Source organism: Lacerta agilis, chromosome 8 (assembly GCF_009819535.1).
Source record: "Lacerta agilis isolate rLacAgi1 chromosome 8, rLacAgi1.pri, whole genome shotgun sequence".
Classification (NCBI taxonomy): Eukaryota; Metazoa; Chordata; class Lepidosauria; order Squamata; family Lacertidae; genus Lacerta; species Lacerta agilis.
This window is the reverse complement of record NC_046319.1, coordinates 44,863,422-44,885,372: the sequence shown is the minus strand read 5'-3', so window position 1 is coordinate 44,885,372 and position 21,951 is coordinate 44,863,422. Positions and strand designations below refer to the sequence as shown.

At 42.6% G+C, this 21,951-nt stretch overlaps 1 protein-coding gene across 2 annotated transcripts in view; it reads right to left on the bottom strand.

Moving 5' to 3' along the window:
• Nucleotides 1-21,951, bottom strand: part of VAT1L (vesicle amine transport 1 like) — a 55,580-nt gene that overhangs the window by 17,719 nt on the left and 15,910 nt on the right. For both annotated transcript variants that reach the window (XM_033157175.1, XM_033157176.1), the window contains exons 4-7: nt 18,829-18,971; nt 14,541-14,644; nt 11,560-11,615; nt 9,748-9,942 (exon numbers count right to left, since the gene is read on the bottom strand). In XM_033157175.1, coding sequence (XP_033013066.1) covers nt 9,748-9,942; nt 11,560-11,615; nt 14,541-14,644; nt 18,829-18,971 — 498 coding nt within the window. The remainder of the gene's footprint in view (nt 1-9,747; nt 9,943-11,559; nt 11,616-14,540; nt 14,645-18,828; nt 18,972-21,951) is intronic.

Genomic DNA, 21,951 nt, shown 5'->3' with positions numbered 1-21,951 from the left:
TTTGCCAGGGATATCCCTGGTAAATAGGGTCTTTTGGAGCATAGGATACTTCCCACATTTGTACAGTGATACCTCAGGTTACAGACGATTCAGGTTAAGAACTTTGCTTCAGGTTAAGAACAGTTTCAGGTTAAGAACGGACCTCCAGAACGAATTAAGTTCTTAACCCGAGGTACCACTGTATTCTAAAGCTGTACAGCACCAGGAGGGGCTAAAAAGACAGCTATGTCATTTTTTTGCCTTTACAATTAAGTATATTCATTTTTCGCAGGACGCGGGTGGTGCTGTGGTCTAAACCACAGAGCCTAGGGCTTGCCGATCAGAAGATTGGAGGTTTGAATTCCCGCGATGGGGTAAGCTCCGGTTGCTCAGTCCCTGCTCCTGCCAACCTAGCAGTTCGAAAGCACGTCAGAGTGCAAGTAAATAAATAGGTACTGCTCTGGCGGGAAGGTAAACGGCATTTCCGTGTGCTGCTCTGGTTCGCCAGAAGCGGCTTAGTCATGCTGGCCACATGACCCGGAAGCTGTATGCCGGCTCCCTCAGCCAGTAAAGCGAGATGAGCGCCGCAACCCCAGAGTTGTTCCCTTTACCTTTACCTATGTTCATTTTTAGGTCACCTGTCCACATCAACAGAGCTGGCCCTACCATTAGCTAGACTAATGCGGCTGCTTCAGGCAGCAGATACTGAGGTAAGTGATAGGGGGCAGAGCTGTGTGTGCCATATAGAATGGCTTGCCTTCTCCTAAACTACGTAGGCTGCTGCTCTCAGGAGCAGTGGAGGGCACTGTCACACCCTAGTAAGATTCAGCTGCCTATTTGGTTGGGTTTGTACATGGTATGGGGCAGGTGCTATCATTGCCTCAGGCAGCAAAAAGGCTTGGGTTGGCCCTGCACAGCAAATGCCTCTAGTAGCTACACTTTCTTTCCTTTTTCTTTCAGTACAGAAGGACGCCTTTCCTCCTGAATGATCTGTTGCCATGGTAGCCAATATAAAAACAGGCCAGAAATGAAGAATTGTCTTTTAAAAGAACCAAAAACTGCTACTGAAGGCAAACTTGGATTCTCAGAGACCAATTTTAGCTATTTCAAAGAAGCTGCATAGTCCCACAATTGGAGTGCAAACTCTCAAGTTTCCCCATTAGCCTATAAATATGTAAAAAAAGAGAAGTTCCTGACACTGTTTTGTTTACAGTCTTTCAGTCACAACCATGATCTTCAACTGATTAATCAGGACCCACAAGTGAGTCAAGCCCTGACCTAAGGTGGCTTGCCCTTGGGACCACCTGTCTCTCATTTAAATTTCCTTTGAAAGAGGGGCAGAGAGAAAAAGGAGCAACCTGGTAGGTAGAAGGATGATGTTTTGGAAGGTGAGGCTTTTTTCAACCTGGCATAAGGTACTGCATTTGCAGTTAAAAAACGGTAATGTGTTTTTCTTTGCATGCTGCAATTTAGGGATATGGGGTGGGGGAGAGAAGGATCTGAATAGAGTGAAGGCAAAGGAATTACAATATGTCTAGGACTATTATCATTATAATTATTACTACAAAGTGTGTAAAGCTGAGAATGTGCAAAAGTTAAATGCACGTAAGCTGCGAGTTACCTGTACATTGAAGCTAGGGAGAAACCCAGGGTTTCTGGGGTTGTACCAACCTATATAGAACTCCTGCATCAGGATGCTAACATTTTCACTTCTACACTTGCTATAAGACTATACCTCTATCAGTGACTAAATATGTTATGAGCAGACTCTTTGTGGTGAGTCCTTAACTCAGTTTTGGCTACAGGTTTGGCAAGGCCCTGAAGCAACTTTACTCTGACTCCAAAATTATCTGTTGCCAAGTCCTATTTCCATGGTTGTTGCTTAGCCACCTCCCTCATTTTCCTGTGCAGGGAAGCTTAGATGACACTCCCAAGTGCCGGGCTTTGTACAGGAGTAACCAGCTACTGACCATTCATCTACACACAGCACAGTTCTATTCAGAAGTAGGTCTATCCTGGCTTTATCCTCTTCTAAAAGGGGATCTTACTAAAAACTGGCTTCTGATCATTTGGAATGTGTCAGTTCACTTAAGGTTATTTAGGGAACACAGCCTTTGCCAAACTGTTTAGATAGAAGCATCTCCTCCCAGGTCTGTTCTCATTTATTTAGAAGTGAAGCTCATTATTGTTAATTGCTACTGATGCTTCAAGCCAAGTGCATGTATCTCTTTCTTGGAATCTAGCAGACAATTTACTCTTTGTGGAGATGCTAAGATTCATTTCTGTGACTGATTTTTTGTTTGGTTTGCTCTCTGCATCTTCTTAGTTTAGTCCTTCTCTTCCTTTCTTCATCAAAGTTCTGCCAGCCCAACATGCTAAACTTATAGGGCAGTTCAGTTGCCAGCCTTCTGAAAGAGGCTTAATTTATTATGACTATCTTGTGCAGAGAGAGACAGCATTGATCTACCATTTAAACATATTAGTAGACCTTGAGCATCAGACGCTTACTCAATAGAGGCATCATGACAAGCAGAATGTAAAGTACTGCGAGGCAAATGACAAAACAGGATGCCAGCGCACCACTCTCTCTGGCATTTCCCCATCCATAAACGCATTTGCATGAGAAAGGAAATGCTGTCATGGAAATATCAGGAGTGACAGAAGAGTGCATTATATTAATTCAGCTCTAGATGAGGTGCACCTTGGAAAAGAAATGCTCCAATTAATGCAATTGCTTTTTTATTTTTAACATTTGGCTTGATGGTGTAAACTTTATTGTGATGATGCAGCCGATATATTGAATTAATATCTGCTACTGTAACCAATGCAAATGAATATAGTTATTAGTCCACCCCCCACCACCACTGATGGAAGAAGATTATTTCATGCCGTTTGATAGATGTGATATTTGTCCATGTTCCAGCAGGCAAAACGATGCCTGGCAACCAGCTTGCAGCATTGGAATTGGTTTGACTTGGACGTTGACCAGCAGCCAAGTCTCAGCCACAGACACGGAACAGCCAGCACCAGCATTTGGTATCAAACCCTGTAAAGTAAGCCATAACTTGATAACCAGGGGCACTTGAAAACCAAAGCCCCTGAATGAAGACACACAGCCTGTCCAAAACAGCACTGCCTGAGCTTGACTTGACAGAGTTACCAGGGCCATCCTCATTAGAAACTTCATGCTCCCCAGATTTTGATCACCAACAGAAGCTGTGTTCAAGTTGGAAATTGTTACCTAACGGGGTGCTTAGCTCCAGGACCTAGGCCTGGACTTTCCACTCTTGCAGAAGGACAAAGCTCAGCAGGGATTATCAGGGCCAGGAGATATAAAAGAGCTCAGTATGCAGGGTCACCAATGTGGTTCCCTCCAGATGTTTTAAACCACAACTCCCATCAACCCCAGCCAGCATGGCCAGTGATAATGGGAGTTGTAGTCCAAAGCATATGATGCAGTCCAAAGCCACATGATGGCTATCCTTGAAGCAGAGAAGAGATTGGATGGGATGATCAGTCCAGTGACTTATCCAGTCCAGTGACTTAGCTCTGTATTTGGCCATGCTTGTTCATGTTCTATATCTTTCATACCATGCCCAAGAGCTTCCTGGGTTGCAACCAATGTTAGTTCTACCCAGAGTATTCCCATTGAAATTAAAGGACATTGCTAACATAGGTCCATTAATTTCAGTGGGACTACTCTGAGTAGAACTTAGTTGGCTACAACCCTGTGTCCTTCTCTGTATTAGTGCTCTGGAATCTGCATTTGTGCATAGGACTCTGCCTGGTCCTTGCTCAAGTCAACAGTTTTCCCTGGCTTTCACTGCAGGATGAAGAACTTGAATTTGGAGTATGGTTTCCACCGAAACCTTTAAAGCTCAAATCAGCATGGTACATAGGCAAAACAAAGTTCAAAGATACAACAAGTGCTGTAAGCAAGCTAAGATGATTCAACAAAGGAGACAACCCCTTGGGCCTCATTATATGGGAATGGGATGGGCACAACTTCAGCATAACAAGTGGGGCTGTCCTTTGGACTGGGTAAGCAAGTGGGATTTCTGCTTCCAATTAAGCTTTGCCACTGATGCGCCCATGCAACTCTGACCTTGCAAGCTCTGCCCAGACTCATCCAGCTAAGCAGCACTAGTGCAGTATTAGGTGGGTCATCCCATTACATTCACCACTACTGGAGTGATCAGTGCTTGAAGGGGAGGCATGGCTGGTTGGCTGGAACAGGAATGCCCCTAGCAGGATGTGAATATCCAATGGAACCCTTTCTTGCAAGTACCACTTTCCTTAGATAATTGGTAACATGTGCTGAGCCTATGTTTTGAGGAACCCTGTTTTAGGCAAATCCATACTAATTTATCAATATTTCCAACATCAAGCCCAAAACAATCAGTAAGGCGAAGTTCACAATTTTCTTTGCCGCTTTTGCCATTAGTCCCATCCGATAATCTGGAAAAATCTATTCACCTTCTCACTCAAAGTGCAATCCTAAACACATCTACACAGAAATTTTTTCAGCAGGTCTTACTTGCAGGTAAGTGTGTTTAAGGCTGCAACAGTAAAGGTTTGCAAATCAATGATTGATATACCTATTTCCATCTAGTTAAACACAGAGGAGAAAAATAGTCATTATCTGAATCAAAATGAAAGGCACCATAATTAGTTAGAGACCTGGAGATGGCCATATCACTCAAAAAGTAACTGATTCATTGGTATTCTAGTTCAGCCTTCCAGCTCAGTCTAGCCACACAGGGTCCCTTGGGGGCTTCACAGTTAAAGTAGCCCACAGCAGTTGTAATTCAGCTGAGTGTTGAAAGGTACCACTGCACAAGACAGACCCCTGCACAAAATCAACAGCAGCTATTTCCTCCCGCTTAGTTACCTAATGAGTTTGAGACTCCTATTCAGCAGAAACTGTGAATGTTGTCACCGTTGTGGCAAGGTGAAGGGAGCTTGTGGAGGGAGAGTTTCCAGTACCTTTCTCTCCAGAGTCCCATGTACCACATGAAAATCTTCTCTAAAGGGTCAGTGGGTCTGCCTGAGGAGTCTGGAATGAGGCATGGAGATGTTGAGGAAAGCAGAACTCTCTCCTTGGGCAAAGTGTCTCCACTTTATTTTGAGAAACTCCATCCACTGAAGGCCCCTGTAACACATATCATGTTTTTCAGGAAGCAATCCCAATCCTGCAACCTGGACATGGACATGGACGCAAGTCTGTCAATTTTCAAGTATCAGTGGCAACTCTAATGAAAGAACCCAACATCATAGTGGATAGCAGTGTTTAAAATCACCCTTAGCATGCAAACCTTCTGACTAATTTGATCACGGGAAAATCCATTCATACTCGGTTGTCCCTCCAGCTTGATTTAGATATAAATTCACCACTCACTTTTTGTACCATATCTGCCACTGCTGTTTCAACCACTCTTCCAATCCCTATTTTTAATGACACTGCATGTGCATTCATAGTCCACATTTGCACCATATATTTAAAGCACTATTATACAACTTTAACTGTCTTTGTTCAACAACCAACCTCTCTTTCCAGGGAATTCTGGGGATTTCAGCTCTGTAGGGATCTCCTAACAACTTTCAGCACTCTTGACAAGCTACAATTCCCAGGATTATTTGGGGGAATCCATGACTGCCTAAAGTGGTATAATAGTGCTTTAAATGTATGGTGTGGATGCGGTTCTTAGTGTTGAAAAATTTATCCCTGTGACAACATGCAGGGTTGCATTTAAGTTTTACTCAGAGTAGAATGATGGGACTAAATTAATTCATTATTTTCAATGGGTCTATTCAGAGCAGGACTAGCATTTGGCATTACCTATTTCCTCAAGTGGGGATTCAGGGCAGAGCAACAATCTCCTTTTAAATATGTAAATAGTGCTAAGACAAGCTGTGTTGGTAGTCTTATATGGCAGCGTCCCTGGCCCTCCTCATTTGTTTGGCAACATTCATTTAACATTTGGTAGATTTCTATCCTGTCATTTTGACACTCGCCTGAGATGTAAGCAAATACAATCTGTTTGAGATTGCAGCCTAGCTCATTTATCAAGCCTTACTCACTGTTCATGATCTAGTGGGGAATTTGTAATGCATGTTACAGCTTGGAATCATCAGCAAGAATATAATGATCCAAGGGTTTGGGATGGATTTGTTTTATGGCTCTTGCATTCAATTCAATTTTTTGTTTACATGCTTCCAATTTTGGCTAGAAAAACTCAATATTCCAAGGAAGAAATTGATCAATACACACGTTATATGTATATCTATATCTGTCTTCAGCAGCTTGTCCTGTGTAGGCTGTACAGAAATCAACCATAAAAACTATAACAAAATAATATCAATATGTAAGGGAAAGCCCTGAGTGCTCACTGGAAGGACAGATCCTAAAGCTGAGGCTCCAATACTTTGGCCACCTCATGAGAAGAGAAGATTCCCTAGAAAAGACCCTGATGTTGGGAAAGATTGAGGGCACAAGGAGAAGGGGACGACAGAAGAAGAGATAGTTGGACAGTGTTCTCAAAGCTATCAACATGAGTCTGACCAAACTGCAGAAGGCAGTGGAAGACAGGAGTGACTGGCATGCTCTGGTCCATGGGGTCATGAAGAGTCAGACACGACTAAATGACTAAACAAACAACAACAACAACAACAACAACAAGGTAAAGGGACCCCTGACCATTAGGTCCAATCGCGAATGACCCTGGGGTTGCAGCGCTCATCTCGTGTTACTGGCCGAGGGAGCCGGCGTACAGCTTCCGGGTCATGTGGCCAGCATGACTAAGCCGCTTCTGGCGAACCAGAGCAGCACACGGAAATGCCCTTTACCTTCCTTCTGGAGTGGTACCTATTTATCCACTTACACTTTGACATCCTTTCGAACTGCTAAGTTGGCAGGAGCAGGGACCGAGCAACGGGAGCTCACCCCGTTGCGGGGATTCGAACCGCCAACCTTCTGATCGGCAAGCCCTAGGCTCTGTGGTTTAGACCACAGTGCCACCCGCATCCTTATATCAATATGTACTGATTTATTAATCTTCAAGGCTAGGGAAAGCTTCTGCAGAAGGTAACTACAGAGATTTTAAACTGTCAAAAGGATTTATCTTTGTGTTTATTTTACCTTCTTGATGAATGTAATGGTTGCGGAAGTGTAAATTGATAAAAAATCTGAATCTATGTCTTCTGTACTTTAATTTAGTATCTCATTCTTATCATGATGGTTAAAGTAAATGTCATACCAGGAGTTGACATTTTTGCTGTGCAAATAGATCATTCTCCCATTCTAAGGTTTACCACCTCAAAAATGAATGTAACTGGTATTCATCATGACTTTTCCCAACTGATTCGTCTCCCATTTCCCTTTCTCTTTCTCCCTAACAGCAACTTTACTTTTATACTGCAAACCAGAGGGCTGAGCACATGCTATTTCTCATTTTAGCACAGAGTACCACCTGCAATTGTAGGTGTCATATACACCAACAGTGAATTCAGTTTACCAAGTGCCAACCTTATGTAGCCAAAACAGCACCATCCATGCATGAGAGGGAGGTAGTAGCAGACTTGGGGAACCCTCCAAGTTTGCAGAAGGACGCACGCACGCATGCGCACACACACACAAAATTAAATGGGGAAAAACCTAGGCAGGGGGATCAAAAACAGTGCAATGAGAACTAGCAGCTTACACAAAGTATCCTGGATGCGCTATTAGAGTTAAAAAGAAAACCACAAACTCCCTTTTTCTGCAGCATACAGTGATGTTCCAACTGGAACGAAAGTGGGGAAAGATGCCTTCCACCTTCACTACTCTCCACAACCTTGCTATTTACCTATACAATAAAATCCAAATGATCTTGCATCAAGGGAAGGCCTTATGGGAGTAGGAATTGGAGAGATGTCTCTTTGCTTACATTCCCCCCTTAAAAATGAACAGAACTACAACGCTCCTTTTTGAGGCTAGCTGGAACCTTGAAGAACAACAGTGTGATGACTCACTGCAACATCTGGTTACAGGCCTATATGTTACTTTGCTAGAATTCGCAGATTGGATTTGAGAGTCTGAAATCTGCTTTGCATCTGCTTGCAAGTCACACTAACAGGAATCTGTGTTATAGATTCATTATCCATGCTTCCTTCACTACCCCAATACCAGGAGACACAGTGCCTTGAATGCCACAGGGGGCCTCTCAAAAACCACAGTCTCAATACTGTCAGGAACTGGAAGCCAGCGTGCAAAGGCAATCAAGAGTCAATGGCAACCAAGCGGCAGGTTCAAGCCAGTAGTCAGGACTGAAGACTGAACAGAATCAGAAGGCAAAACAGGAAGCAGGACTGGAGGACAACTGGAGGACTAAGAAGCAATCCCAGAAATGCAAGACACGTTAGAACTAACGTAGACTTTGCTGCTCAAGCAAGAGTGAGCTGGAAAAAAGTCCTATACTAGGGCTGCCATATGTTCGGGAATTGGACTGTCAAAATGGCGTCTGGGCGGATTTTTGCTGAATGGGAAAAATTGTCCAGGAAAATCCATACATATGGCAACTAGGGCAATTTTATAAGAAAAATGCTCCCCAAAGACATAGTTTTTTGGGGGAGATGTTTGCGCTCAACAACTTTGACCGGATTTTCACTTTGGGGAATATGGCAACCCTACCCATACCCCTTTATGCCCAGGAGGTGCCAATGCTTAGCCTGGGTGGGTGGAGCTAGGCTGCATCTAGAAGTCTTTAAGAGGCTGAAATTAGCTAGAGCACCACATGGGGCAATGGTCAATAGATCCCAGCACTAGCTCATTTACTAATAGAGAGATAAGGAAAATGTGCAGGCAGAATGCTGCCTGATAGCTTACTAAATGGTAAACTTGTTCCTGCCTTTCTGGCCTATGAATAAGAAAACAATTAAATGCTATTTCATTGGCATTTGATGCAATTAGGTAATTGTAAAGAATATCAGGCTGACTGGATTTTATGTGTTGCCTGTCCTGCAGCGATTGCTGTAGAAATTATTATTAAAAACAAAAACCAAAATTCCCCAACCCCTTAGGCCTCCTGCATCATGACACTTCTGGCTATGGCCTTGGCTGTCTTTCTTCACCTCTCTGTCAAAACTCACATTTCCTATGACTGGTATCTTGATTCTCACCCACAAGCAAAACGATGTATGTGTGACTGCATTTGCTTAAATCCCTCCTTTGTTAGCCTCAACTCTTTCATTCATAGGAACGCAGCACAATGAGTCTGTAAGTGACTGTAGAGGCCAATTCCTACACAGTGCAACTGAGATCAATGCACATGCAGAGCGAAAACGTCCAACATGTGCAACAATACTGAACAAGATGAAGTCTCTGTGATTATACTGAACAAAATGAAAATCAGTAAGAATCTGTCAAAGCTCACATCAGCAGCGGCATTTTCACAGAAATCAGCGTTCAGAATCAGAAAAGGGAACTACAAAACAGAATTATTCTGCCTAGTCATCTCCAGCCAAAGATTCATATATTTATTATAAATGCAAACATATAAAACACCAGTTCTCAAACTATCTCATTTGGAGAATCAAAATTATATGCACAGGTGTCTTATTTCCTGAAAATAATTAACAATGCAATCTTATGCCTGTGTCCTCAGAAGTAAGTCACACAGTGTTCAGTTGATCTTATTACCAGGTAAGATTGTAGCCTAAGTATCTTAATTCAGGGATGCTTTTTTAAAAAAAGTGTATCAGAGTAAGATGAAAGAGAGGGGATTATCCTACCTCTTCCAGAGCCCATAGTGAATCAACAAGAGGTTTGATCTTCTTCTCGTTGTACAGTTTTAAGAGTTTGTCCACTACATTTTGAATCAGGCCACTTCGGCCTTGTTTGAAAAGCAGGTTTAAGAGAGAAAATCCAGCCATGACTTTGTTTTCTTCATATAGCTTGATCGGGTTCACTTTCTCCACTTGCCACCACTAGAGAGACAAGCAAATGGCAACAAGATCAGACCCTTGTAAGTTATGTAAGCAAGTATAAAGTGATAAAGTTTTATCCAATGTTAATTCTAGGCAGAATAGACCCAGTGAAATGAATGGACATGACTCCAGCCTCAGTGGGTCAACTCTGAGTAGAACTAACATTGGATATAACCCTTTGCTCTCTTGCTGCAGTCCCAATCCTTGATGCTCCTTGTTTGGGTGAGTGTGAGAGTGTTCATTCATTCCAGAAACTAACTAAAGGTTCTTGAAAGTTCCAGAAAATTCTAGGAAGTGCTAGAAGCTGTCAAAAAGCTGTGTTTAATCAAGGACACCCGCGAAGAGCTGCTTCTGCCCATGCTCAACTCTTACAGTAGCTGTATAAAAAAGGCTGGGTTGAGTCAGCATTTCTCCTGGTAAGCCTACAGAATGTAGGAGCGAGAAGAGCAAGGCTTTACTGCTGCACAATGCAGAAGCCTGGAAATTCTAAGGGAAAGGCTCTTCTGCAAATGAACTCTGTAACTGGAAACTCTGATGCATTTATTACCTGGCAGTAAAAAGCGATCTATCTGTACTAATTGCCCTGTGAGTTATTGCCTTCATTTTCCTGGGTCAGAGCTCCTGAACGCTTTGATGTTGCATGTCACTCTGCTGATTTGTGACTGCTGGCACCCAGCAGCATGCAGGGAACCATAAAATGCAACACTCCTCACCCCTGTGCCTGAAAGGAAAGCTTCCATTGGTGCAAATTGGATGGAGGGCAGCTGCCTTCAAAGCAGCCAGCCAGCCAGTCAGCCATCTTGCCTTCCCTCTTCGATGCTGACTTCTGGCTTGTATATTTGGACTATGTGTGTGTGGAAGGGGTTGAGGAATAGGATCTGGTTGGCGGGCAAGATCCAGTGCTTCCCCATTACCACAGGCCACCTTCATAGGTATGTGGGGCGACCAAATGTCAACCATGTTTCCCACTTTCTTTTGCCCCAGGCTCTAGGTGTTCTTTGATGGCAGTCATGGCTCCCAGCATGCAGCAGTGGCCTTCAAATGCTCAGAGTTTGAATGGCATATGAGAATGGAGATGAGAGAAACACCTCTGGCAGTCTATTTCCCTGTTCACAATTGCCCACACCCACACCCTGGCTGTTTTTGCAACCATATCCAGAGGGAAATGGGTTTAACTTTCAACACCTTCCCTTCTGCTCTTGCTCAGTTAAAGCTGGCAACCACCAGAAATGGCAATATTTAATTTTAAGAAATCAGGATTATTCTCCCATGTGCACTGGTTTTGAATCTGCAAAGGTTAGCCATTCTGTTAAAACAAAGAGTGCTTGGTGCACTAATGGTGGTGGGGCTGAACTAGGACTCAGCTAGTCAGGTAAAGAAAAAGTGATTTATATGCGTTGTATGTGGGATATAACATTGTGCCACCAGATGGCGATGTGGAGTCCCATTTTCCTCTACCTGTTTTCCCTGTTTAAATTTACAACGCTTTAATCTGAAACACTTCTTTGATGTGTCTAGATCCAGCCCTAGAGGAGCTCAGAGTTCTTTTCCGAGCCAATGATTTAGTGACATATAAATGAGCACCATCTAGCCAAGCCACAAAGTTATTATACTTACTGATTTTGCAAAGCTGAAGAAACTTTTGGTTTCCCCGGTAACCATGTTTGATGAGCCTAGAAAAATAAGGGCCAGAGTAGGGGTGGGAGAAAGATAATTACTTTTTAAAATATTGCTCATTATGTGCCTTGAGGACCAGGCCTAAGAATTTGGAGATCCGAATCAAAATCTTAAAATAACTTTCCAGTTCTCTGTAAAGATCTTATGAAAGTAGTACTGAGAAAGAATAGCACATCCTGTCCACAGTTTCAGAACACATGCAAACCTCTGAAAATTTGTGTCCATTCAAATATGCAGTGAGGCATCTGGTAGAGTCCAGCTTTCACCAAGCTGGTGCCCACCAGATCTTTTGGGCTACAACTTGCATCAACCCCAGCCAGCATGGCAAATAATCAGGGATTATGGGAGTTGTAGTCCAGCAACATCTGGAGAGCATCAGGTTGAGGAAAGCTGCCTTGTATGATCCCCCCCCCCAGTACAGTACAGTACAGTGCCTTACATACCGGTACTTGTTTTTCAGTATAGTTCTTCCCAATTTCTGATAGCTGAAACACATTTCACTTTCCTTTGAATTAAAATGGAATTTTGTATTTGAAAAGATTTACTGTCACTTGCTGTTTTTTTTACAACTGTTTACATGGTTTGTTTGTTGTTGTTTTTTAAAAAAATGAGAATAGTGTTCACAGCCAAAAGGGATAAAAATAAGATGAAAAGCAAAATGTTACAGACTAAAAAAACTAAAACCAATGCAACCATTTCTACCATTATGTAAGACACCCTGAGAACAGTAATCATTGGCATATAAATTGTAAATAAAACCAAAGTCTCTGAACGAGTCTACGTCCTTGACAGTGAAGGAACACAGAGATGAACCAGCCTGGGCTTGGCAGTGCACATGTTTGCACACTAACTTATAATATTTTTGAGGAAGGGCAGTTGAGAAATATTTCAACTGAAATCTGTGTGTAGAGAGCAGGCTTTTCCAACCTGGTGTCCCTCCAGATGTTTGGGGATTGTATTATTCCCCATGGATGAGGATTTTCTGGTGTGAACACACCACCTGTTGCTACTATTGATCCAAACCATTTTGCGGACACCAAGTTGAGGGAAAGCTGGTGCAGAACATCTGCTTTATTGGTGTAAACATATTGTCAAGATCCCAGATGAACGAGTTATTGTGTATGCATCCATAATTATGGAAAAATAGGAGAATCTAGCCGTATGATCAGAGACTGATTTGTAATAACTAAGGATGCTCCCTGCTATGTTTTGAGTGTTTTCTTGTCATTTGCTTTTGTGGAGAGAGAGAGAGAAATCCAATTGTGTTGGAAGATAGTAAGTGAGCCAGGATGCCTGATAGGCCTGATGATTCTGGGGAGACAATCCTGGCACTCACAGAGCCTGCCCACAGACACTATGCCAACCTCATCATGGGCCTTTCACCCCCACCAGTCCCAGGAACTGCCAGATGACTGAATGCCCAATAACAGCAAAGTGGGTGGGGGGGAGTTGTCATTGTCAAATGTAAATGAGAACTGAACTCTTAAGTATGGTGCACTCTCTGGCATACATCCACAGAGCCAAATTCTCTTCTGAAGAATTCTTTCAGAGATTGGGGGGGGGGGGGGTCCTTCTGTTTTTCTACCAAGAGCATCCTTTGTGCACAAGGAGAAATTGGGCTCACAGCCCAGATTCCTTGGTCCTCTCTTGGCAGGGAAGGGTGCTTTCTCTGTGCTGCCAAAAGGATACTTTGTGAGGCAGGGGAAGTGAAATCCTTGGGAGATAGTGTGGGGAGAGGGGTTTCTGCTAAACCTTTTGGTATCATTGACAGGGCCTTTTCTTCCTCTCTGCCAAGCTGGGCTTGCTTTATACCCTGCCTCAGCTCTCTGCTCCGCATCTCCCTCCATGACTCAGCTGCCAGGGTCAATCGTCCAATGATGGCTGCATTCAAATCAAGACTTAAGATCAGTGTCTCCCAATCCAGAATCTGGGACAGACCACAGGGAGCTAAACTAGGGGATGCTGCCAGAAAAGGGACTTGAGCTGGATCCTGAATTGTAGCAGGAAGTAGATACTGCTCACATATTTATGTTAAGACTCGACAATCTTGCAGCTTGGTAAAATGCTAGTAAAGCACTGAATCAGGGAGCAGGTGAGTTTCTCATTAAAAAGTAAGAAGAATAGTGAACATACATTTTGCCCTATATCTCAGATTCTTCAAATGCTAGAAGCCTATTCTTTCCCCCCACCCACCCACCCCCAAATGAAAGTTATCTGGGGATAATGCTTAATGGTGTGCCTGTGTGCAACTGCCCCCTTGCCCCCTGGATACCCTCAATATAAGAATAGGTAAAGGATGCCTGTAAACTAGATGCTCATTGCATTGCCTAGAGCTGGTGTAAATTTCTCTTATGTTTCTTCAAGGTTCAAACTCCAAGGATTAGTATGAAAGCAGACTCAGAGGCAATTCAAATGAGTTAGCACTTTTTTGTTAGTCATGCTGACGGGGGCTGATGGCACCTATGGTCCATAATGTTCATAGGCCTATCCCTGCATTAAGCATAGGTGGACATACAGCCCCAGCCACATATGTCCTGAAGCTGCCCGCGTCTTGCATGTGTGTATGTGTCTACGTATGTCTCTCTCTGTACAGTAATGCCAGAAAGGAATTACTTTCACTTCCTCCCCAAAACAGTAGCTGTGCTGCTTTTGTTGTGAGGATAAAATGAGACAGAGAACCATGTATGCCACCACGAACTCTTTGGAGGAAAGGTGGGTTATATTTGTAATAATAAATAATAATTGTGTTTGTCCACTGAGGTCCGTGCATACTGCATCATAGAGCAGTTCTGAGTTGATGCCATCCATTTCCACCATATGAGACACCATAGATTGATACCAATGATGATCTGAGTTGGCTACCATAGAGTGGCGATTGGCGGAGCAAGTGAGGGTTTATTTTCCAGCTGACTTTCACTCACCATATAAAATGTAAGTCCCAAGTGGTTTGAGAAGACTGAGGCCTTTGCCTGTATTTTCTCCACAAAGGCAGTCCAGGACAATGTCTACGCCATCTGCAGAGATTCTAAAAAGCAACAGACACAAATTAAGACAACGAGGCTTGCTGCCTTCCACTCCTTAGACCTCAGAAGATTTTCTGAGGAATTGAAAACCATACACATTTTTTTTTAAAAAAAAGGGGTTGCATACAGCTAAGTCATATTCAGAGAAGACCCACTGGGAATGTAAGTTTGTCATGCCCATTGATTTCAGTGGGCCACCCTGGGTATGACTTAAATGGACTCATGAACCACAAGGAGGAATAAATGGTTCAAGTACTCACCACCACAGCCTACTCCCAAGAGACAGGTGCATAAATGTGCCAAGGGCCATAGATAAAGGACTTGCCAGTGTGAACATCCCTGTCTTATTTCAATGCATCTACTGCATTTGGTAGACTTATACTCATACCTTCTGAGAAATTCTGCAATCTGTGGCTCAGATGACACTCGCATGATAACAGGGGGTGAAATCAGGGATTTCTATGGGTTGTTATTTTGAAAGTTCTGCACAGTTATGTGCAAATGGTACAGAATGGATCAGGAAAGGGAATGGAATGGAACTAGACTGGATTTGTCTTCTCATTCCTAGTATTGACCATACAATTAAGATTTGTTGAGCTTCCTTAGACACCTTGTAACTTAGGTTGCAGTGCTATACCTACTTGGTATGGACTCTGCATATATTGGGCCAATTTAGATGATGGGACTATAACCAGACAATTAAGTGAAACAAAGCAGGGAAGTTAAAACTACAGGTTGTTAACCTCTGCAGCAGACTACAGAGGAATAAAGGAGATATAAAATGTCATTATTTATTGCTATTGCAATTTTACAAGACAGGATAGGAGCAGAGGCTGTCACCACAGAAATAAAGATAAATTGCAGCTCAGTTTATAGGAGTGCATAAAGACAACAAAAGCAGGGATTGTGAGCATTTTAAGTTAAGAAGTAACTGTAGTTACAACTGATTATACAGACTCCACTGAACACAGACATTTGCTTTGCATAATCATGCTCCCTCCCCCCTTTTTGAGTGAGGCAAGCCAGTGTGGTGTAGTGGTTAGAGCAGGGTTGGCCAGCATGCAGCCCATGAGTCACATACAGCATACAACAGGTTTTTTGTGCCCCTGTCATTTTTTTTAAAAAAACCCACACATTTCACTTAAAAATAATAATACTTTGCCTAAGGTGACACAATGCCAAAAGAATTTTGTGGCCCCATAATTTGTCTATTAAAGTGTGTGTGTGTGTGTGTGTGTTGGAGGCAGCATTAACATTTATTTTTCCACCCACTTTCCATTTTGGTTTGGCCTACCACAGGCATAAGGTCCCCAGAAGATTATTCAGAAAGGACAGTGGCCATTAGACTGAATAAGTTTTCCCTGATCTGCCTTAAAGAGTAAAAAGGCAGGATTTAGACCAGGCATAGGCAACCTTTGGCCCTCCAGATGTTTTGGTCTACAATTCCTATCATCCCTGACCACTGGTCCTGTTAGCTATGGATCATGGGAGTTGTAGGCTAAAACACCTGGAGGGCCAAAGGTTGCCTATGCCTGATTTAGACTGTATTCCCCATCTCTCTTAAATGGAAATTTCTGTTTTTGTTTTGCTTAATAATTCTGCATCCTAACGAAACCTGTAAAATCCTGGCAATAGGCCAGATTTGACTGCACTCTGCAATTATAAACTATACTTGCGTCACGGATCATAGCAGTTGTAAAAAGAAAAGAAAAGGAAAAAGCTCATTTTAATTAAACAATTATGAAAATGATTGGTGCAGCTAAAATGGATAATTGTACCCTAGAGAGACTGAAAGGCATAAGGTGCAGCAAACATTTTTTAATCCACACAAAAGGCATTTATGTTATAGCAGTGATACTGTCTGAAATTAGATAATAGCACCTATAGTCATAGCACAACCTAAACTTTGTGGCCTGATGATTTTTCTTTCTTTTCCAGAAACAAGAAGAGCACCTGCCACTAGATGGGTGATTTAGGAAAATATGGAATACTAGAGAGGCCTCAACTAGAAATCGGATGACTGCAACCTGCAATATGTTCCTGTGGTTGGGACATGACATCATAAAACACTTTGCTATTATACATCCTGTGACATCTCAGCACCACATGAAGCAGGCTGCTTGCTCAGTTCCATGGGAGCATAAGGCTTGTTGGATAAGCAGGCAGTGTCTGATTAGAGTAAATTCAAGTCAAAAAGCAGAAAGGAACAGGACCATGGACAGTTCCAAAAAGGCCTGCTAAGGCACCTATAGGAGCTGTCGTCTCCACATGGTGCAACACTGCAACAGCCAACTGAAGCCTTAAATAAGTTGTTGTTCTTGTTATATTTTTTACACCCCACCTTTCTCCCTGACAGAGATTCAAGGCAGCTTACAAATAAAATACAGACAAGTAAAATAAGTTGACCAGCCCTCAAGTATGGTTGGCTGTGCCTCTACAGAGGAGTTGGCTGGCTGGCTACAGGGCCCTCACATTATTTTGACTTCTTTGAGGCTGAGGAGATAGAGGTACTCTGGGGACTCATCTTCTGGGTCAGAGGATAGTGGCAAGGCTGTGTCCTCTGGCCAGGAGGGCCCTGAATGAAGTGCTTGTGCTTGTGCCCCCCCCCGTGAGAAAATAGGTTGAACCTCATCCACCTCTGTGTCTTTTGCCATGCACAGTAAAGTGCCCAAGTTGTTTGTCATGATGCTACACGTGATTGCCGAATATGTTCTGTTTGACAGCAGGATGAATGGGAGCAGATTCTCAAGAAAGAATACCCCAAATTGCAATGCCATTTTTGCAAATTATGACAAAGAAAACCTCTTTCACTTGATTCTGGAGATCTCAAATGCTGCTTCCAGAAATAACAACTCATCATTCTGGTTGAGTTTGAGAATGCCCTAGGGAATAATCTGAGCCTCTGCCCACTTAGCTCAACTGAAGTACTGGTTTGCATTTAACAGGTGTCAATTGGATTTTCCACCTCTTTTCATCTTAGTAAGTTGAAACAATTTTATTGAAAGATATAATCCTTTGCCCCGAGCAATCAAAAAGGAGTGTAAGCTAATAATATCATCTTTTGATGAGCTTCCTCTTGTAAATGCACAATGATTAGCCTTTCCTTTCAGAAACTTAAAAAAAACTTTTAATGTAGACATCATCCCCTTTAGAGCCAGTTCATGCAATATCTCTGTCATTCTCAAGAGCAGTCCTGATGCTTATCTAAGAATATAAGGGCAAAATCTCAGACCTTCCTTGCTACCTCATGGAATTTCCTAGAACATGAGTCACTTGCAAGGCCTAGACAAGGAAGGTTACATGGGGAATGGACGAAGCACACAGATCTTTTCTTGTCTCTTGTGCAGCCTGCTTGAGTGCCAAGACACACGCATAAGTGGTGAAAGGGGGGAAAGGAGGGCTCTGTTGAGACATCTTGGCATCTTTCCTAAACAGACACTGCATCCATGGTGTAAGTGGATCATGCCCGTAGCATGCAAAGCTGCTGGAGCACAAAGGTAGTTAAGCGGTCATTCTGTGGTAACCACAGCAATTGGAAAAACTGATGGGATTTGCTGCTGTGATCTATATTTATGGTGTTTATCAGTTGCAGTTTTGCACTCAGGTGCCTCAAAGCAACTTACACGGGGAAAATAAAACAACAAAAACATTAAAAGCAGATAAAAACAATAAACATAAACTAAAATGCTCATCTGACAGTATAGTTAAAAGGAACAAGTCCTTCCTACATCAGTTAAATGATGAGCTGAACAAAGAGATATCAACTACCCCCCCTTCTTAAAAATCATAAGTTTGTGTAAATTAGAATACATGTGTCTGGTGTCTAAAAACATGTGGCAATGGTGCCGAGTGTGGTTCTCTGGGGACAGCCTTCCACAATTAGGGAGTCATCCCATGATTCTCAATGAAGGATTTTAAACCCACCCACCTACAAAATAGGAGAACAGAAATCATATATTGAACATAGCTCACATTTTAGGTTGTATCCAACTAAGGTCTACTCTACCTGGAATGAAGAGCAGGATATAAACTAGATAATAAATAAATACTCAGAGTACACCCATTGAAATTAACAGACCAAGTTATTTACGCCCATGAATTTCAGCAGGTCTACTTTGAGTATGAATAACACTTTGCTAGCTTTTATAGTTATTCTCAACAAGTAAAATAAAGCAAATCCTCTTACTTTTTAACTTCTTGGACATAATCTGCATTTCGGTCAAACAGGTGGGTTACAGAATCTTTGATTGCCTCGTGCTTGAAGGAAGAAGCTGTTCCAAACACGGTAACGTCGGGGACTGTTGAGCAGAGCTGAGCAACGGCTTGTCCCTGCAAATGCACCACTGCGTTAGCCATTCTGACAAATGAAGTCTTTTACCTATCTTTTATTTATTTGGACCCCTTGGCTTAGACCCTCTCAGTTGCTGAGAGTTAGACCCTCTCAGTCATATGCCCCCTCCTTCAAGCTGCAATGAGACAAGCAATAGTGGAATTGGGTTTCTTTTCTAGATCAGGAAGACCTTGTTGCTCAAGAAAGGCTCAAGTGGACAGCCAGGAGGTTCCAACAGCCAGCCTGAGTTGGTGGAGTTAGTCCAGCTTCTGAAGGTACTTCATTTAGAAGCTGCCAGCAGTTCAGTGTTTCACCACAACGGGCAGCTATATATGGACTCAGCTATTCTGAATCCTGACGTGTGAAGAGCATCCAGAGAAGAATACATGGGTGTTTAAAATTCAGGATCCAGTTTCATCAACTTTCATTTTGGAATTCTCTAGCATTTAATGGAAGCTGATATTATTGGTCTTACTGATGGAGTCTCTTCTGTTTTAAAATCTTGCTTTTTTGAATACACGCACACACGCACGCACACGCACACACACACATGTTGTGTTGTTTCTCTAAAATGTTGTTAGCAACACAGAAAAATCTTTAACTTAGAGATAGGAAAGGAGTACTTTCAATAAATAACAGGTTCCCCAACTATGTGCCACAGACCCCCAGTGGTTTCTGAGTTTCACTCAGGAGATATGTGGCATGTCTGTGAGGAACACTTAAAATCTATAAATTCAAGATGTAATATAATAAAATGCAATATAACAAATAAAAGAAGCAATGAAATACATTTAAAGTCACACAGCATCTATCACACTACATTACAGTTGCTAAAATAGGCAGATTTTTAAATTATTTTTTTAAGTGATCCATCAACACTCTCAGTGCACAGACCCAGCTGTTCTTTCTATACTGCACTTCTGCCTGTCCAGGATCCCCAAACACTTTTACTTGTGTCTACCCCTTTGGCCTTCTCCAATATCTTAGAGACAAAACACTTGATCACATATCTATTGCTGGACTGTACCACTTCAAGTGAGGTGGGAGGGTTGTATGTTTGAATGAATATCCTGCCCATTACAGGTTTGCAGGCCAGGAGGAACCTAGCTCCGATTCTGTTTTTAAATGTGTAAAGTGAGTCCTCTTCCAGACAACAGCCATGGAACAGTCAAAATAATAATGGTTTTAAAGTGATATTAGCATAGCACTCTGATTGAAGACCTAATTATATTTTTTAAAAAGGAAAACCTCCATCAGGTTGTTTGAAAATGCAGGCTAAAATGTACACATATGAGCTTTAAGGATGATGCATTGGATTTCTAGGTTCAGCAAGTTTGCACTGATAATGGATATTCAATATGTGCAGGAAGGCAACAGCATTAGTTGATGGTTCTTACAAAAAGGGAAGCAAAGCTGCACTCTGACCCAGCTAAGTTTTGTAGTTCAAACATATGGCATTCCCTTTGTAGTCAGCTCAAACTGTTTTGAGTCAAACTTGAAACTGGAGATCAAGTTGCTGCTATAGGGTAGCAATCAATGATTCTGCATGAATCTCTTTTTGATTTTAGCTCCTGAGGGAAATAATATTTGAATGGGGGGAAATGTCAATAGTCACTCTGTTAAACCCAGTTCTTGGACTGAAACTGATTTAGGGCACAGCTAGACATTACATTCATTGCATGAACACAATTAGTGTACATATCAGCTGGTGGGGGCGCGCGCGCGCTGAGCAACAGCAGGACTGCAATGGGTGGGGAAGGGGTACCTAACCCCTTCCATTCTTACATAGTCCCCCCCCTCCATTGGTTTGCTATTTGCATCCATAGTGATTTAACAATCCATCTCTCTTCCCAGGGAACTCTGGGAATTGTAGCCCTGTGCGGGAATAGGGGCCTCCTAACAAATCTCAGCTCCCTTTACAAACTACAGTTTCCAGAATTCTTTTTTTTTGGGGGGGAGCTGTGGCTGTGGTATCATACTGCTTTAAATGCATGGTGCAGATGTAGCCACAGTTGTGTATGCACAGGCTCTATTCAGAACTTTAGTTGACTGGGTGGAGGTTGGGAATTAGAATAGTTAGCCCAAACCCTTGTGTGTTAATTGAGTAGGTGAGAGGCCTTAAGTCTGTCTTCCACTCTTCCCTTTAGGCTTCAGCCACGGATGCAAAGGAGCATTGCACCAATGTTCATCCTGAATAGTCATTGATATGGGTAAGCTAAGATGATGGCATAGGAGGTTAACCAAGTGTTTCAGAACAGCTCCTGCAATGCTTAAGGGCTCCCCTAAGTGGTGGTGCCAATCAAGGTTCCAAATGGAAGAGAAGAAAGCCTCTTGAAGGCCAAGTGGTATAATCAACATGGCATATTGTGATTTACATTGATCTCTTCCTCTAAGAGCCAGACATAGCAATAAATTAGAATGAAAGAGCACACAGACCTTTCAAGGCCCTCCTTGGTATAGATGAATGAGTAGCCTGGTGTATGCTCAACCCCAAAAATCAATTGGGCCTTTCAAGCATTCCTTTTCAACACTTGGAATCAAAGCTCTGGGTGTGCTCAAATCCTGTTTCCAGAAGGGGACATTAGGAACAGGAAGGAGTTAATAGGCAGCAAGCAGCTCTTCTGAAGGGGAGACAAGTATGTCAGACTTCTCTTACAGCTGGCTAAGTAAAGAGAAGTGGGGTTTACAGTTCTGACAGTTCTCCCCCTTGGGTCATGAGAGTTCTCACCCAAACCCACGATGTCTGGCAGAAAAAGACACTGATCACAACACCAGCAGCACCTAGATACCCCAAGTCCAATTCTTTAATGACTGCACTACATTGGTTTTCTGGACATCAGAGAACTTCTGGGTTAAGAAATATACATTCTGTCTTTTTATTGCATTACAAAGCAGGGAGGATGCAACAATTATGGGCTCTACTGATTCACTTTTGCTCAGGTCTTCACAAAACTCAGAAGAGGCTTTGGCTGTGGCTTC